Raw genomic sequence first — 19,024 nt, 5'->3', positions numbered from 1 at the left:
AACGAATCGTTTAACATGACAGTTTATTTCATAAGAAAATAATAACGGTTACTGTTTTAGGACCATTAGTTATATTTCTTATATTGGGTTATGGTTGGTTGGTTGGTGTAGTGGGTAACACCTCTGCCTTCTTCGCCATAGACTGGGGTTCAATCGTCACCTGAGTAAACACTCAACACTATACCAATAGGAGTCCTTGGGCAAGACTCCCAACACCACCTTCGCCTTGCTGTGTAAAATGATCAAACTGTGAGTCGCTCTGGATAAGAGCGTCAGCCGAACGCTGTAAATGGTTACTTCCATTAAATACAGGTACAGTTATATCAGGTGATCTGAAACCAGCTCAAAAAGAAGCTATCATAAGGAGTCATCAGCTGGAATTCAACATAATGGACATGATGCTTGTGGTCCTGTAATATTTAAAAACTAAAACAATAGGCAAGAAATACTGGAATGCCTTCAGTCTGGCAGTCATCAGAACCACATTGTTCTGGAGTACTTGGTATCTGAAGAAAAAAGAAAGGAAAGGTCAGTTTTCTTTGACGGCATATCACTGATGTAAACCCAGGACTAGGTTTAAAGGGGAATTCCACCAACTTTTCAGAATTTCTGCGTAATTAAACGGTTAAGATGTGAACAAACTTTGATGTGAAATGATCCGTTCTAGAGAAACAGCACTGGTGGCGATGGGAGCCTAAAAGCTCCCTAAACGCCTAAAAGCTCCTTCACAGAAATTTTGGCTTTAAACTTGTTCTTATATATATTTCGTGGTGGTGGGGTCAGCAGGGCATTTAAGGCAAGTTGCTAAAAAAAGGAAAATAGTGGAAAATCTAAGTTTTCCATCATCAACATTCCATATAAACTCAGAAGACTCGTGTCGGTTCTCTGGTGGTTCTGGAAGGTAAACGTCTATAGCTGTGTTGTAGACATCATGTTCCTATCAGCACCACAGTGAACAATGCTGATTGGGTGAGAATGGAACATTTCACATCACACCACTCTGACTGATGGTCGGTGATCACATTTGAAAAATTGGTAAAATTTTTACAGTGGCCAATAAAACTCAACACTGCAAATGAGGACAACATCTTCCAGGTAAAAGGCGCTGTACATCTGTGGAAACTTTGCAAACTCGGAAAACACTTTCATCAAAACGACAGCACTGGAAAACATGCAGTCAGGACACGACGGAAAGTCCAGGACACTGAAAGCCGGAGGAGCTTTTCAAACTTTTAAACTCTGTGCAGTATAAACATTCCCAGGTAAAAGCAAGTTAACTTATTACTAATATCACCGCGTCATAATGGGAAGTCGCTGTAGGGTGTAACTATATAACAGCATGTACACTCATCAGGCAGAACGTTCTGACCACCTCCTCGTTTCTCCGCTCACTGTCCACTTTATCAGCTCCACTGACCGTATAGCTGCACTCTGTAGTTCTACAGTTACAGACTGTAGTCCATCTGTTTCTCTGATACTCTGTTACCCTGTTCTTCAGTGGTCAGGACCCCCATGGACCCTCACAGAGCAGGTACTGTTTGGGTGATGGGTCATTCTCAGCACTGCAGTAACACTGAGGTGGTGGTGGTGTGTTAGTGTGTGTTGCGCTGGTCAGAGTGGATCAGACACAGCAGTGCTGCTGGAGTTTCATCTCAGTGTTGCTGCTGGACTGAGAATCGTCCACCAACCAAAAATATCCAGCCATAGACGTCCTGCCGTCTCTGACTTTACATGTACAAGGAAGGAGTCTGTAATAGAGTGGACAGTGAGTGGACACAGTGTTTAAAAACTCCACTACTACAGTGCTGAGGGTCCTGTGAGGGTCCAAGGGGGTCCTGACCACTGACGAGCAGGGTAAGAGGGGGCTAAGAAAGTATGCAGAGAAATGCCTGATTGATGTATGCTTTAAATTTATATTGTATGTATTTTATTTAGAGGCTCATGCTGGAAAACAAGGAGCTTTCAGAGCATTTGCTTACAACAACATATCAGACAATGCAGGGTACAGTAATTAACTGTCAGGAGAGCCAATAAAGTACTGTAAATGTACAGTAAATAACCGTAAAGCAGAGTCAGAGCATGCTGAGCTGGGCTGTATTTACTTCTTAGAACAGTGATTCAAGATTTTGGGTCGCAGGTTTAAGTATGTGATGCTGACTAGAGGTCAGTGAACTTTAGAGCAGCTCTGCTGGTTTGAGATTGAGAGCGTGAGCTGCCACGTGTCCTGATTCACCTCCAGCAGGATGTAGAGGTTTAAACGGGTTAAGAGTGATTTTCCCGTCTTTCACTCAGCTGCTGTATAAGTTGTAAATGAACCTTGGTCGTGGGTATGAACTTGAGCTATCTAGGCTTCCACTGTGCACCCCGTACACTTCAACACAGTAAAACACTGTAAATATTTACAGGTGTTTATTATACACCCTGTCTGCTAATTCACAGTAAAGTGCTGTTATTTTACAGGACTATGCTGTAACAGACTGGGCATTCAGAGCGATGCGCTGGTTTACAGCAACATACCAGACACTGCAACGGACAGTATTTTACTGGCAGCAGAACTGGACATGGATATGAACAGAACAACTATGAATATGCATATTACTGTAAATTTTACAGTGTAAATATTTATATTTTACAATACTTCGTATATATGTTATATAGTTATTTACTGTAAATCTACAGCATTTTACTGGCTGCCTGTAAATTACTTTAAATTTTACTGTCATTTTTTTTTACAGTGCAGCCAGCCAAGTTAACCCTAAACTCGCTGGAAGCTTTTCCACCCACAGATATTCCATCCTCTCTCAGAGTCTTCCCGTTTTTCTGACTGTATCTGCTGCCCACTTCAGACCAGCTGCCCACGCCCAGCTGCCACCACCTGCCTTAGACTAGCTGCCCACCCTACACTGATGTTCTCATGGACTCCTAGTTATTCCTAATACCAATATTACTGCTATTAATATTAGTAGTATAATAACTCTGTAGTCTGACCAGAGGAGGACGGGTCCCCCCTGGTGAGCCTGGTTCCTCCCAAGGTTTCTTCCTCAGTTCTGAGGGAGGTTCTCCTGGCCACTGTTGCCCCTGGTTTGCCCACTGAGGGGGGTTTCTGTACATTCTTACAGTCCTGTTGAAACTTTGTCTTTGCTGGAATTCTGTCAAGCTGCTTTGTGACAACATCCGTTGTAAAAAGCGCCACAAATAAATTTGATTTGATTTGATTTGCAGCACGTTTGTAAAATGAAGCTCAGATGTTGTCATGATTTTTGAATTTGTATCACATGAGTTTGCAATGCATTTTTCATTGTACTGGGAGTGTGGGGTCGCGTTGGCCACCGTAGAAATTGCCCTTTAATCTGTGTCCATTAGTGTCACATCATCCTGTCAGGATGTTGCACGTCTAGAGGAACAAGCCTCGCTGCTTATAATGCGCTGGCCTCGGTAAAAAGCTCACAGTGAATGAAAGCAGATGGCCACCAGTTAGCATTAAATGAATTATATCATGCCAGCTGATCTATGATCTATTCCTTTAAACTCCCTGCATATACAATGATGTGAAAAAGTTTTGGCACCCCCCCCCCCGATCATATGTTTCTATTGACATTTTTTAAAATAAGTTAAAATAAGTGAACACATCCTCTACAGAGAGCACACTTCTGCACGTTTTTGTGCACAAGTACTGTTTATTTGCTGAATTTAACATACTGGGGAGAAAAAAACATCATCAAATGTGGCCTGTGGGAAAGTTATGGCACATTTTATGATTTATGTTTCTCCCAATGCGTCAAACTCAGCAAAAAATGTGTGCCCTAAAATGTTGTCCTCTGTAGGATAATGTGTTTACTTATTTTCGCTGAGAAAAGCAACAAAACATAACATTTCTGAACAATCTGGGGCGATGAAACGTTTGCATATGACTCTATATAACGGCTTAATATCAGGCCTTAATATCTGACCTCAGTATTTACCTCCTTTTTCCTGTTCATCGCCCTTCAGCTCAACTTCCACCAGTGGGCTGATGTTCTCCCTGCTGTGCACAACACAAACGCACTGGGTGTAAAGACACAGGGCCGTACTTAACCAGTCAGTTTTCCAGCACAGATTCCTCGTCTCTGGCATGATTTATGCATGGAACTGTTCTCCTCAAGGGAAGCTGGACCTTAATAAACCATGACCCTTGCTTTAGATCGTAAAGTTCTGAAAGGATGATCCTAGAACTGTGATGCTCAGAAATGTGCCGTGTTATGACCAGTAACACATTTTATTATTACTGCATTATTTGTCTTCTGATGAAATCGCTGCTATCAAATGACATTTTCATAATACTGTTACCACAGGGCACATTTGCATGACGAAGCGCGGATGCAGTAGCTGATGAGAGTGAATGTGATGCATCACAGTGTAACACAGATAAGGTTGAACAATACAGTAAACCATGATTTAATACAAATACAACACATGGCCCTTCAAACGGAGGCTTTTCAGAGATGCCCTGTGAATCATTGGCAAGGTGGCTGCACAAGTGACCAAAGAGATTATAATGTGAGTATTTCTCTGTTTAAAAGCCGCTGAGCTGTAAGAACCACTGTAACAGTGTTTTATGGTCATTTATTCTTCATAACACGCATAAAAATCGGCAGTAATACGCTGATGTCTCGTTCGCTACCTGGTGAAATGTCCGATCCACCTTAAATGGTGCAGCAGTTACGTTCTGGTACCTGTGGTTGCTGCACTGTTTAAGGTGGAACTGGAAATCTATTAAAAAGCCAAGTTCAGCTTCATATCACCGAAGAATTCATGGTGGCGATAATAAATAATTGCCCCCTCTTTCAAGGCGTATGATGCCCTAAATGTATTTAAGCAGTGAGGAGCTGGACTTTCCCCTCAGCGGTCACTGCAGGCCGGCAGGGTCGCCTACAGAGCAGCACCAGTAGCCGTTAATGAAGTGATGTAGTTTTTTGTTTGTGCTCTTTTTTATTCGGTGGCTTGTTTGATTGATTGACGTGTAAAACGGAAGTTGTGAACGAATCGCCAGCGCTGATGCTTTTCATTCTCCTTTGGGTAAACGGCAAATGTCAGTGTGAGATACCATTATTGCTCTAGCCTGGAGGCAAAACAGGAAAACAGGTCCTGATTATTTTTCCAGGCTATTTTAAATCTGATTCACCCGTCCTGTCATGTGACACACAAGTGGGATCACCACAGCCACGGCGGCGTATTGGAAATGGCTGAAAACCTCGTCTCGTCCGTTTGATGATGTGACCTTGAAGGGTCATCACATTTCATAGGGGGGAGATTTCAACCACTGCCCTGTAACTCAGTTTCAAGGGGGAGGGTTACACTCGAAAACGAGGGGTGGGGTAAAAATAAGAAATGGGACTGGGCCTAAAAGTCGTCACTGTAGATGATCTACTGGCTCGCTTTAAACTTTGAATATACACAAACCAGGTCATTTGAGCTGTGAGTGTTTCTGCATTTAACTGTATCTGGGGAATTTTTGACTCAGGGAATTTTTGACTCAGGGAATGTTTTGTAACATTCCATACAGGGCAGGGTGCCTACATTTTTGCCTTAGTGGTCTGGCAAACCCAGACTCGTCCATCGGATTTTCAGATGGAGAAGCGTGATTGGTCACTCCAGAGAACTCGTGTCCACTGCTCTAGAGTCCAGTGGCGGCGCTTTACACCACTGCATTCCACGCTTTGCACTGCGCTTGGTGATGAAAGGCTTGGATGCAGCTGCTCGGCCATGGAAACCCATTCCATGAAGCTCTCTACGCTGTTTTTGAGCTGATCTGAAGGCCACATGAAGTTTGGAGGTCTGTAGTGATGGACTCTGCAGAAAGTCGGCGACCTCTGCGCACTATGCCCCTCAGCATCCGCTGACCGCTCTGTCATTTTACGTGGCTGACCACTTCGTGGCTGAGTTGCTGTCGTTCCCAATCGCTTCCACTTTGTTATAATCCCACTGACAGTGGACTGTGGAATATTTAGTAGTGAGGAAATTTCACGACTGGACTTGCTGCACAGGTGGCGTCCGATCACGGCACCACGCTGGAATTCACTGAGCTCCTGAGAGCGACCCATTCTTTCACTAATGTCTGTAGAAGCAGTCTGCAGGCCGAGGGGCTCGGCTTTATACACCTGTGGCCATGGAAGTGACTGGAACACCTGAATTCAGTGATTTGGATGGGTGACTTTTGGAAATATAGAGGTTAATTAATCACATTGCTCAGCACTTTTAAGTGTGTATTATTGATCATAATCTTTTGCAAAACACTTTCCTGAGCATTGGGTCTATAATGTGCTTCTTTAAAAAGCGCTAGTTGGGCTTTTTAGTACCAATATTTCAATAGTAAATCACCGTTTGGCTGTAAATAAAACACAATATATAAAGAAAAGTTTAATTCATCGTAGTTACTGCTTAATGAAGTGAGCAGCCAGACTACTACTTACCAACTACTGGCTTGATGAGGCCTAATAAAAGAACACCCTCACGTCCATCTATACTGTAGTGTTATTAAGTGTTTCTATAGGTAGCCACTCTATAGCTACCTATATAAAATGAGGGGGAAGTAAATTCTCACACACGTATACAAGCACTAACTTGTAATGCAACATTAGAGTTTTTGGGTGAGCTCTTCTTTAATCTGGGTCCATACCTCCGTTGCGTGCAGTAGAGAATCGCAGCGATCAGGAGGACTAAAGCAGCGGCTCCGCATCCTGCAGCGGCGAGCGAAGACGTGGACGTGTCAGAAGAGCCTGCAACGAAAACAAGACCCTGATGTATTAGCAGTACTGAGTTATATGTTAGAGTTGCTCCATCAGTAGCAGCAAGTTCCTGCCTTTTATGCACTCAGGTGCCTTAAATCATTTACATCAGCGATGATGTTCACTGCCTTTGGTCATTACTTCTAAGAATGGAAACCACAGGATTCAGTAGAGGAGAGTGGACAGACCTTTGTGTGTGAGCTGCAGAGAAATCTGTCCATATTTGTTGGCAGCATGGCAGGTGATCAGATGATCATGTCCGTTCCACATGTGCCCGGTCAGAGTAGACTTCAGACTCCCACTGAGCTCCATGCTGACCATTCGATTGGTTTGAACACCAGGGGCAGTCCAGGTCACAGCTGCCAGTGGATAAGACTCAACCACGCACTCACACCTGACCTGTTCGTTTTCCAGTGTGCAGGAGGAGGCTGGAGAAATGACTGGAGCGACTGGGAATGAGAAAACAATGAAAAAGTTGTGTTCAATTTTTATTTAAAGCGCCTCAACATGGCTGTAAATGTTTACAGATGAAAAAGGTGCGTAGTGGATTTAATCCCAGGACAACACAGTGTCTGTTTTCAGCAAAGATGTGCTGCAAGTTGGGTTTTCCAAAGTACGGCCTGAAACATACAGAGAGAGGGAGGAAACTGTGCCAACCACCTGTTCCCCCCCTCTAAAAGGAAGCGTCTGACCGCCTGGTGGCATTGCGCAACACTTACTTTAAACTACGCTGAGTTGTAAAACACTATAAACATCACTGTATTTACATGCACACCAGTGGTTTGACAGAGGTCTGACTAAGCATGTAGCATGTGAAATCATGAATACATGTCAGTTATTTCATACTTTTGTGGTATTATTTATTAAATATGACTCTATTTTGTCTTTTCTGACTTATAAGATGTCAGAAAACAAGAAATATTATGACATATTGTGACTTTCTGAAGTATCATAATTTTTACATTTTGCCATATTGCCCACCCTACTTTAAAACTACTCGATAAAAATGGTCTGTCAGTCAAAAAACTACTTCATGTAGTAGCTGGTCATTCTACAGAAACGCCCACTTTCTTTCATCTCTCTATAGGAGTCACTGGTGTTACTGACCGTCATCGGTGTTCCTCATATTAAAGGAAACAACAGAGACGTTTTTAATGATCAATGCATTTTACAGAACATCAAACCACACGCTGTCCATCAGGGAACGTCCACTAAAATATGGAATTTAATCCATTTGTGTTTCTATTGTTTCACAGTGACCTCAGAATAAAGTCGGTCACACCGGTGACGTCAGCTAGAAGCTTCATATGAGATCATGAGCTGAATGAGAAGATCTCTGAGAACTGAGAGACACAGTGGACTCACCATGAGCTTTTCTCCATAGATCCTCAGTGAACAGGTCAGAGGAGGTCGAGTGACGTCATCAGCGTGACTTTTATTACAGAATAAGAGACGCAGTAACACCAGAGACTCGACTCCTGGGGGACTTTCATTCCATATTTTATAATATTTATCTGGCTTTAGTTTTCTTTGTCTTTTTAACCTATTTCATAGCCGTGTGTAGATTATTGTAGTTAAAATTGCAGAAAAACCTGTTTATTTACCTCTAAACTATGGCCTCACCCTGTGAGGACGAGCTCTTCTGTGGTGCTTGGAAATGTATAGAACTAATTTAAAAACCAATGCTGCTAAATTGAGGCTCAAGAAGATTTAATTGTCATAACTACTTTAATTGTTTTATTTTTGAATATAAATAAATTGTAACCTTAACATGTTAAGTGTAGTATATCTGTAAACACTGGGGGTGGATGTTTCCATAGAATGACTGGACAAGCAAAGCAACAACCAATGAAAGAATCTTTCATTCGGTGAAATTATTTCGTTTGAATAAAAGTAGTTTGTTTACTTGCTGCCACAGATCTTTTTTTTAGGTTGAACTGACAAACCATTTTTACAGTGAATCTACAAGGGCTACCTCTGGAAAACAGCCCTCAAGCCCCAAGCACTTAGACACTCACAGTCCACACAAACCAGCGTGCTGGGGGAGCGACTCTGGCCGATCTCATTGCGAGCTGAACAGCGGTACGGCCCCATGTGCCTGCCCACGACCTGCAGGTGGAGTCTGTCTGACCCCTCGCTGAGCTGGACCTCTCTGTCCTGATACACCTGGTACCAGCTGTAGGACAGCACTTCTGGAAAAGCGTGACTCGAACAGGACAGCGTGAGAGACTGGCCTTCTAGGACACGCAGCGGCCGCTGGCTTATGGACACGTTCTGCGGCGGCGCTGAAACAGACAGGCATTTTTTCAGCAGAGAGGAACCCTCACAGTGTTCTAGGCCTTTAGAACATACCAAATAATCAAGAACTAAAAATACACGTCTGTCATTTTTCTGTTTATTCAACAGATTCATGCTTGTATTTAAACTCTGTGAGTGTTACAGCACCACTGAAGACGCTGTGGTATCTAGTTAGATATAGATAAACAGATAAATAGATATATAGATAAATAGATAAATAGATATATAGATATATAGATATATAGATAAATAGATATATAGATAAATAGATATATAGATATATAGATAAATAGATATATAGATATATAGATATATAGATATATAGATAAATAGATATATAGATATATAGATATATAGATATATAGATAAATAGATATATAGATAAATAGATAAATAGATATATAGACAGAACTTGATTGATCTCGAGGGGAAATTGCAGACCTGATAAATGGTAAACAGCTAAGCGAACTCTGCTACTGGTTAGACCTGAAGAGAAATGCTATCGCATTAGATTAACCGTCAGCATAATTACAGTGACAGAGGAATCATTTTTAAGATAAAAATGAATAAAAAACTTATTCTAGGCCTTCTAGACACGTTCTAGACACGTCATTGTAGGAGTCACTGTGAAACCACTTAAGGTAAAACGTGCTAATGTGTCATTCACAACCTTCACGTAAAGCCAAGGACGTCTTCTAGAAGCTTCAAATATCTGTGTTTAATCGCCGTTAGCCTAGCGCTAACAAACTATTACAATCCCATAGGCATGCTAGCAGAAGTTAGCGTCTAGTTCTTGCTTGTTTCAACTGTGTTTTCAGTTTGTGGTCTGAGCTGAAGGCCTAGCTGTAATAGTCCTGGCTCACGGCTTTAATCGATGGGCTGAGGCCTTAAGGCGCGCTGTCTGTTAATGTTCACTGAAAACAAAGTGGCAGCCGCTCATGTTGCTCACGGCGAACGGAAGCTGGTAGCTACAATCAGCATAACGACACATTCAAAATGCTAATTGTTGGCGTAAGTAAACCATGTCTTCAGTGAACACACACACTAGGGGGCAGTGAGCACAGTGGGCAGACCTATCCACGGCGCCCGGGGAGCAGTTGGGGGTTAGGGGTCTTGCTCATGGACCGTCAGCCGAGGGGGTCGAAAAGACGCCCTTCCAGTCACAGGGCTGGTTCCTTGACCTCCAGCCCACGACTGGCCCACTGACCCAAACTAGCACTGCCACCTCAGTCTTGTAAAATTCTTGGACCTTTTTTTGGGCTGAATTCAACGGATGGGATGCTCGCAGTTCCATCTAAGGCACATAAACATCAGGTCAGCTCGGTTATCACACTGGACATTTTGTGACCTGGAATGGAATCATTTTTACCTAGACAGGCAACCCAGACTGTAACGACAGAATCCTGGACAGGTGGCAATACTAACTCAAATGGGACCCATAGAGTTCTAGATCTCATTAAGTTTCCACCTACTTGAGGAACAGCCAGTAGAGTTGGCATTAGCTTCTGGCTTATGTCACCCTTGAAAACTCTTTCTGAATAGAAAGCAACGCATCAACACGCGGTTCTAGTTAACATCCTGGTGATCTTATGGTGTTTTGACTTCATCTTCACCTAGAAAAGCAAAGAATTCACTAAATAATTGATGGCATAGGAGACGTAGGAGGACACCTGGAGCACCATTAGGTCCTGTTGGTACCATAAAACTGAGACTTTTGGTACTAGAACAGTGGCCAGTTTTCTGGCACCACAGGTTCTGGGACTGTATGCAGTGGAAAAAGCGCTTTTAGTCAACGTATGCGTGAGAATTTGTGGGGTAGAGTATATATAGAGTATATATAGAGTATTAAAATGAAAATACCCTGATATTTACCTTCCATGATTAAATAACGTGTAGTTAAATGCTTGATGTTTTAAGTGGATGCAAATGGGGAAGTTTTACCCCTCTGGTACCAGAATTAGCAGTTAGCCAACATTCCCACAATTGAATCTTTAAATTTCAATTACTTGCACTTTCACCCTCATATTTAAGAACTATAATAAAACTAGAGAATCACTGCTGTACCCTTAATGAGCAGGGCGTGCTCCTGCTGGCCGTGACCGTTGAAGGCCCTGCAAGTCACAGTTCTGTGCTGGACGGTCTTGTTAAACAGCAGCTCCCCGCTGAGTGTGTGGTTCTGTCGAACACTGAACATCTCAACATGGCTGAGGGCAGCGTGAGCGTCTGTGCCGTCCACCGTCCACTCCACGGAGGCACTAGGCAGGGATCGGACCTTACACCAGCATCGCAACGCATGGCCTTGGATAACACAGCTGGATTCAGGAGAGATGGAGGGCTTGTCTGGAAATATCATTTTAAAAAGCCGTAAACAACCATGTACCTGCAACGACAACTTTAGCTACAATCACATAAAATCTAAATATATTACACTCACTGGCCACTTTATTAGAAACACCCACCCTGTGCTTCCACTCACTGGCCACTTTATTAGAAACACCCACCCTGTGCTTCCACTCACTGGCCACTTTATTAGAAACACCCACCCTGTGCTTCCACTCACTGGCCACTTAATTAGAAACACCCACCCTGTGCTTCCACTCACTGGCCACTTAATTAGAAACATCCACCTTGTACTTCCACTCACTGGCCACTTAATTAGAAACACCCACCCTGTGCTTCCACTCACTGGCCACTTAATTAGAAACACCCACCCTGTGCTTCCACTCACTGGCCGCTTAATTAGAAACACCCACCCTGTACTTCCACTCACTGGCCACTTTATTAGAAACACCCACCTTGTGCTTCCACTCACTGGCCACTTTATTAGAAACACCCACCTTGTGCTTCCACTAACCGGCCACTTTATTAGAAACACCCACCTTGTGCTTCCACTAACCGGTCACTTTATTAGAAACACCCACCTTGTGCTTCCATTAACTGACCACTTTATTAGAAACACCCACCTTGTGCTTCCACTCACTGGCCACTTTATTAGAAACACCCACCCTGTGCTTCCACTCACTGGCCACTTTATTAGAAACACCCACCTTGTGCTTCCACTCACTGGCCACTTTATTAGAAACACCCACCTTGTGCTTCCACTCACTGGCCACTTTATTAGAAACACGCACCCTGTACTTCCACTCACTGGCCACTTTATTAGAAACACCCACCCTGTGCTTCCACTCACTGGCCACTTTATTAGAAACACGCACCCTGTACTTCCACTCACTGGCCGCTTTATTAGAAACACCCACCCTGTGCTTCTACTCACTGGCCACTTTATTAGAAACACCCACCCTGTGCTTCCTCTCACTGGCCACTTTATTAGAAACACCCACCCTGTGCTTCCACTCACTGGCCACTTTATTAGAAACACCCAACACCTTGAGAAAACCTAAATATAGCCTAAATATCCAGTCAAGAGCAGCTCTGTGATGAGAAACTGACCACTGAGGAAAGTCTAGAGGATGACCAACACAAACTACATCAACACATGCATGGTGGAAAAAGTGTACAGTGAGTCTGGTCTTAACAGTAAGATGACCGTATATTACTATGAGCACTACTATGAATGAAGGTCCTCTATAATGTTTTCAGCTTTGTAGCCCCTGTTTGGCAGTGTACTTGTCCACACTGAGCTCACTGCATACCACTGACACTCTGTATACAAGAGGCCGAAAAGCCCCAGAGCTCTGACTCACACTCCACAGTGATGATAAAGGGTGAGGAAGAGTTGGCCATTCCGAGAACGTTCTGGGCCATGCAGTAAAAGCTGTTCTGGCCGTGCAGCAGGTCAGTGACCGTGATGCTGTCCTCTCGAGCGGTCAGTGTACGCACAGATCCGTCCCTCTGAAGGTACCACAGGAATGTGGAGGAGGATGGGTTAGCATCACTGCGGCACTCCAGTGTCACACTCTCACCCAAAAGAGTTGTGCTGTTCTCAGCGGAGACATGAACTGATCGAGGAGCATCTAAAGAAACATGGGAGGAGAAACTGTAGGCCTTAAAAATCAGTGGAACAACATATTATTACATTTTCCTTGAATTGTAGTTGATCAGAAAAGTTCTGCTCTGGAGCTACGAGGCTAATGCACCTAACAAGTAATGGAAGTTTACACCCATGCCTGTTTTCTCCGGGGGTATATATCCCCCCTGCGTTGTACATTCCATCAGCTCTGTTGATGGATATATAGATATGATACATCAAACATCAATATAATAAACTATATTGCCAAAAGTTTTCACTCCCCCATCCAGATCATTGAATTCAGGGGTTCCAGTCACTTCCATGGCCACAGGTGTATAAAGCCGAGCCCCTCGGCCTGCAGACTGCTTCTACAGACATTAGTGAAAGAATGGGTCGCTCTCAGGAGCTCAGTGAGTTCCAGCGTGGTGCCGTGATCGGACGCCACCTGTGCAGCAAGTTGTGCCCTTGTGGAAAGCCTTCCCAGAAGAGGTGAAGCTTTTATAGCTGCAAAGTTTACACCATTTAAGGTGGACCAGGAGATCCAGCTGGCTAGCTGCTGAGACATCAGCACACTGCCAGCGATTTTTTAGACAATTCAGTGGTTATTGTACTTTTTCAGGGCCAGAATACTCACATTTGTGGGTTTCTTTGAATGCACAAAATGAAGGGGTTAGGGCTCAGTGGTAGGGGAGAGGGGTGAAATGGGATTGGGCCTTATTTTCCTAAGCGGACTGAAGGGACGTCTCAATTTGAAACTGGGTTTTCCATTAAATAGATCCCATTCAGTTCCATTATACAATGCCAGCACATGAAAAACACAGCTATAAACTTGCTCCACATCCATCATGAACACAGCAGACCTTCTCTTTTGCTTCACTGCATTACTATTGGCATCCCACCACAATACATCTGACGCATTTTATGAGATGGAGATGGTTTTATCGACTCACAGTGCACGCTAACTTCCACCCAAGTTGGAGCCACCTGCCTGCCTGGATGACGGACCCAGCAGCCCACTGCCCTGCCCTGGTCACTGGCTCTGGCAGGGAAGGAGATGGTGCTCTCCGTTCGCCAGTAGCCCTGGCCCAGGTCCGTTTGGTTATTCTGGACGTCCCCACTGGTGTCCCCAAAGGAAAGGGTGGGGGGAGATGAGATACAAGTGTGCACCACCATGCAGGAAATGTGAACAGTCTCACCTTCTTTTGGATTTCCATCAACAATAAGTTGCACCGCCGGTATGGTGTCTGTTATAAAAAGCAATAAATACTGAACGTTAGCCAGGGATGAGCCACATGTGCAGCATTCACTCATTCACACTCTTCACTTGTGCCCTCTTTAAGCCCCCAAACTGCATGGGAAGCCTTCAGTTCCTCTCTCTCAGAACCACACAACTTCTATACTTTATACTGGTTGCTGATTAATTAGTACTGGATAATGACTCTCCAGTATAAAGGGTTCATGCCCAATCACAGGAAAGAGTCCAAAAGACCAGCAGATGGCAGTGTGGTGCAGCTGCAAACACCCAGCTGCACGGTTGTAGGTGATTTTGTGTAGACTGACCATAGGGCCCAGTCTCATTTCTTCTTTTTACCCCTACCCCTTGTTTTCAAGTGTCACCCTAACCCCGTGGAACTGAGTTATAAGGAGTAGTGGTTGAAATCTTGCCCTACAAAATGGGACAACCCTCAGTAGGTGACCCGGTCCGTCTTCAGCAGAGAAGGGAACCTCGCTGCTGGACTTTAGTGACATTTAGGGCATCGTGCGCTTTCAAAGAGGTGGTATAAATCGGTTATTATCGCCCACCACTCATTCTCGGTGATACGAAGCTGAAGTCAGCTGATCACCAGCTTCTCCTTCAAATTCTCAGCAGCTAACTACCCACATGTTGGTGCTTCAGGTGTCAGTGGTGCTGGACTACTTAACATTGGCGTTCTATTAGTGAATATGATGAAAATGATCATAATACATTGAAACTGCATTATCTTACTTTAATGTTATGATTAGTGTAGTTTATTAATGGAGAAAATTCTCACATTTTTGGGTTTCTTTGGTCACTTGTCCAGCCGTCTTGCTGGGTTTTCCTTTTTCTCGTAACACTCTGTTTGGAAGGAGCCTCTGGAAAACCTCTGTTTGGAGGGTCATGTAGCCCCAACACTTCACCCGACCCCTCCATCTCAAAAAAACTTGGGACACCCCAACCCTAGATGTGAGTGCACCAAACAGAGGGCTAAGGGCTCAGTGGTAGGGGTGAGAGGTGAAATGGGACTGGGCCTAATTCTGGGAAACCTTGTGCGCATGAATGCTGCACAATTTTATATATATATATATATATATATATATATATATATATATATATATATATATATATATATAATTTAATATAGTTTGTGAGTTATTGGCTTAATTTAAGCCTTTGCTTGGGTGTTTCAATGAACCATCAAAATCCCTGTGTCCACACTTTCAAAATGAGCTTGAGATAAACGACTCGTATAGCGATTCTGGGGCTCCAGGCAAAATGCAGGAACAGGGCCTGGGTAGTAAAAAGCCCTGGGCTTCTGAGTGGCACGTCCGTCTATGTGGAGAAAATGTCTTGACTCTGTGAAATAGCCTTGAGTCTAACTGATGTATCTCGTATTTCTCATTTTGAGGCAGTTGTAAGAATATTAGATGAGGATTTAACTACGTCTACACATTTGTTTACTTGTTTTAAGGGAAATCTCTCACTATAGTAGCAGATAATTTATCGAGCTTTAAGAAATGTGCTAAATAAAGACCAAATGAAGTAAAACGACAGTGCTGATAGATGGATCATCTGGTTTCATCTACATCAATATCCACAGCAATGCTTAAACAACTTCTCTGTTAGGGTTACACCCATTTTGAGAAGGTAACACAACTACAGTTCTTCAAGGGTTCTTTAGTAAATGAACTGGTTCTATATAGAATCATCCACAGCACATTCTCCAGTGAAAGAACCCATTAATCACACAGCGTTCTCTGGGTGTTCAAGGTTTCTCCTACTACCCATTTTCCCTACTAAAGAACCCTTGAAGAACCATATTTTTTAAAGAGTGGGGACTCAAGGTTCAAAATAGATCCATTCGTCTTACTAAAGAACCCTTGTAGCGTCACTTGTTAAGAGTGTGTAAGGGTCCAGCTGGTCCCGCCTGCTGCCAGCAGAGGGCGACAGCGGTGAGGAGCCACAGACTAATTAGGCTAAACTGACACACCTGTGGACTCCCCTACTTAAGGCTGCGGCTTAAGCAGTGCTGGTCACACCTTTGTAGAGGAGTGACCGGTACGGCACTTAGTCTTAGAGAAGAAAATAAAATAAACTAAATAAACTGCCCCAAAACCAAAAGAGGACTGAGAAAAGGAATTGCCCCAAAAAGAGAGAAGAGGGCTGGAAAAAAAACAAGTAACGAGTAACTGCCCCCAAATTACTCACAAAAGACAAAAACAAAACAAAAAAAGAATCCAAGCCATTCGAAAGGCGTCTGCTCTAAGAGAACCACGGCGCAGCGTCTGTGTTCTCATTATCGTTTCTCACCTTTCTGCCTCGGCCTTTGTTTGAGCACACTGGCTCTGGTTCCTTTAACATTCCTGCCCTGAAGGCTTCAACATGGGTTAACTGCGTGTCCCAGTGGTGCAGCGGTAATGCCACAGACCACTGATCTGTACGGCGGTAGTTTGAACCCGGCTCGGTGGGGTTACCCTGTTTTTTCACGAACACGTTCTCCGTTGCCCCAGTAAACCCCTTACTCCCCTTTTTTGGCCAGATTTCAGTTCTGCACTTGGGCCCGCCTCACTACCGTCCCGTAACGGAGTGAGGAGTCATGGTTCTAAATAGAACAACTTCTTTTACTAAAGAATCCTTTGACTACAAAACCCTGAAAGAACCTTCTCTTCTGAGAGCGGACAGAAATGTTGGTCAGCAGTGGACTCACCTTGGACTTTCAGCTTCACGGTTTTGTGGTAGAACTTGTGCTTGACTGTATCTGGATCGATCCAAGGATAAAGCTGATACTCATTCATTGCTGGTAGAGCGTGGCTGATCTTCAGGCTGCAGTTTCCAGACTTCACATCTCCAACGAACTCCGTTTTGCCACGGAATGGCTCGATGACGTCCTGAGGCCTTTTACTGTAGACTATTGGGTACTTGGTGCCGGAGTAGCTGTACCAGATGATGTGGGACGGGTCATGTGACGGAGGGTGGGTGAAAGTGCAGGGAATGACCACACACGATCTGGTCAGAACATTGATCTCTGATGGTATGGTCACGCTCCACTCCTTGGCCTCGGTAAGCGCCCACTGAAGCACTGGGCAGCGAGGACAGAACGAGACGTTTGTTCACTGGGAGTCTAAAGCACATTCATAAACCATGTCCCTATGGATTTATGGAGTTTTAAAGTCAGACTTGACCAAAAACATCTAATTTACTCATTTTTACACTTAAAATCAGAATTTGCTGCCAAGTTTCTTTAGTTTAGCATCGCAGCTACGAAGATAAAGTAGCTTTAGTCAGGTTGGCATCAGGCAAACACAAGCCTGAACCATCACACCGTATGACGCACTGCTATCTATAAACATGGACTAAAGTACAGACTGAACTCTGGGTTTCAAGACGGCAGCTGATGCTGTTTTAGCCCATTTTTACACCGTACAGTGTCAGAAACCACATAAGCAACTCAGCATGATTACTTAACAACTCCACACGTACTGAGGCAAGAGTATGACATAGATGTGAGGTGTGTGTGTGTGTGTGTATAATGTTATTAACTACCTAGTATCTCAATAATGACTTATGATCCAAAATAAAGTCATTATTTTGAGTTTGTCAATAACTTGATTTTCTTCTGCCAGAACCAGAAAACTGTAATTAAAATCAAAAACGAAATGAACGTTCACATCTATGGGAGGCTCGAATATCTGACAGGAATTCGCTTCCATGGATTTGAAATGCCTTCGTCACCGAGTGGTCATAGCAAACAGCTTTTCATGGCTCCAAAGTATCTAAACTACATCTTGTTAATAATGAGCCATCAAGTCCTACAGAGTCTGAGTGATGAAGAATAAACACATGATCATACCCCCCCCACTTACTCAACACTTACCTCGCAAAACAAAGCAGAGGAGCACCCACCATCGTCCCATGACGTCTAAATCCTGACAACGCATGAAGAACACGGTTTCAAACACAGTTCACAAAGCACTCTGAAACCACTACACCTACCATGATGGAGAAGGTTCAGTATGAACATGGCAGGTAAACACATTTAAATTCAAATGAATACCTGTGGCCTTTTCTCTCACACCAATCCAGCCTGAGTGACCAAACCAGGGGCTTCGCTACACTTATATGCCATATTAGTGCAACTTAAGCATTTACTCCGGAAACCAGAAGGAATAAGCTGGAGGAAACGTCACTGTCACTTTCAGGGTTTCATAAGAGTGGTGTCTTCTCTCACAAGCCTCAGAGCTTCCCTCAGTCAGTCACCGGTGTTTGCAGTGCTACAGCTGCAGTGCTCCATCTGTTTTCCACCTAATTTCTCCACCGCGGCCACAGCCGATTACTATGAGCAATCATTTTAATGCAGGACAGAAAACATGACAGAAGCTGAACAGAACTGGGCAGACGGCATGCGCCCACTGACCTCTATTACATGTGCTTCAAGTCGGTGTATCTTCGGATTTTTGCTAAGCGCAGGGACACATGAAAACGGTCAGTGATGATTGATCATACATCACAGAGGAGTCTGATGGATGTTAGACTGACAAAAACAGGACCATTCCTTTAAAGAGAGGGAGAGAAAACGGGCAGGAGTGATGAAGCCATAAGCCAGGTTTCGGTTTACGAGTAAAGAGAGGGAGCATATGTCTGCAGATGAAATGAAAGCAGAAGTCTCTGGTCTCGTGGTGTGGAGGAAAAAGATCAACACAAAAATAACCACAAATAACCCTGAACAGGGGATCTGAAACGGTCCGTCTTTAA

At 43.8% G+C, this 19,024-nt stretch overlaps 1 protein-coding gene across 3 annotated transcripts; it reads right to left on the bottom strand.

Annotated features, from left to right (window-relative positions):
• Window positions 1-6: 6 nt before the first annotated feature.
• On the bottom strand, window positions 7-18,415 carry LOC108410978 (Schwann cell myelin protein-like). Of its 3 annotated transcripts, none has more exons than XM_017682323.2 (11): window positions 18,327-18,415; window positions 18,147-18,198; window positions 16,980-17,351; window positions 13,983-14,276; window positions 12,767-13,036; window positions 11,127-11,402; window positions 8,783-9,049; window positions 6,953-7,213; window positions 6,656-6,755; window positions 3,951-4,024; window positions 7-506 (listed from the first exon to the last, which is right to left on the bottom strand). In XM_017682323.2, the coding sequence occupies exons 2-10, from the start codon at window positions 18,184-18,186 to the stop codon at window positions 3,952-3,954; spliced, it is 1,953 nt and encodes a 650-aa protein (XP_017537812.1). In that variant the 5' UTR covers window positions 18,187-18,198; window positions 18,327-18,415; the 3' UTR covers window positions 7-506; window position 3,951. The 3 variants fall into 3 exon arrangements, with proteins under 3 accessions (XP_017537812.1, XP_017537810.1, XP_017537811.1); XM_017682321.2 differs by having other exon boundaries at window positions 3,963-4,024; XM_017682322.2 differs by having other exon boundaries at window positions 3,963-4,021.
• Between the last annotated feature and the right edge of the window lie 609 nt (window positions 18,416-19,024).

The sequence above is a fragment of the Pygocentrus nattereri genome, chromosome 24, assembly GCF_015220715.1.
Source record: "Pygocentrus nattereri isolate fPygNat1 chromosome 24, fPygNat1.pri, whole genome shotgun sequence".
Taxonomy (NCBI): Eukaryota; Metazoa; Chordata; class Actinopteri; order Characiformes; family Serrasalmidae; genus Pygocentrus; species Pygocentrus nattereri.
This window is presented reverse-complemented; position numbering and strand designations above follow the sequence as displayed.

What these genes read in the sequence shown, in the direction of transcription:
- LOC108410978 (XM_017682321.2), bottom strand. Translation starts at nt 18,186, where the DNA reads ATGGGACGATGGTGGGTGCTCCTCTGCTTTGTTTTGCGAG. An exon ending in GGTGGAAGTTAGCGTGCACT is followed by an intron (nt 13,037 to 13,982) that starts GTGAGTCGATAA and finishes ATGTTTCTTTAG; the next exon opens with ATGCTCCTCGATCAGTTCAT. An exon ending in CGATGAACAGGAAAAAGGAG is followed by an intron (nt 507 to 3,962) that starts GTAAATACTGAG and finishes TTTTTTCTTCAG; the next exon opens with ATACCAAGTACTCCAGAACA.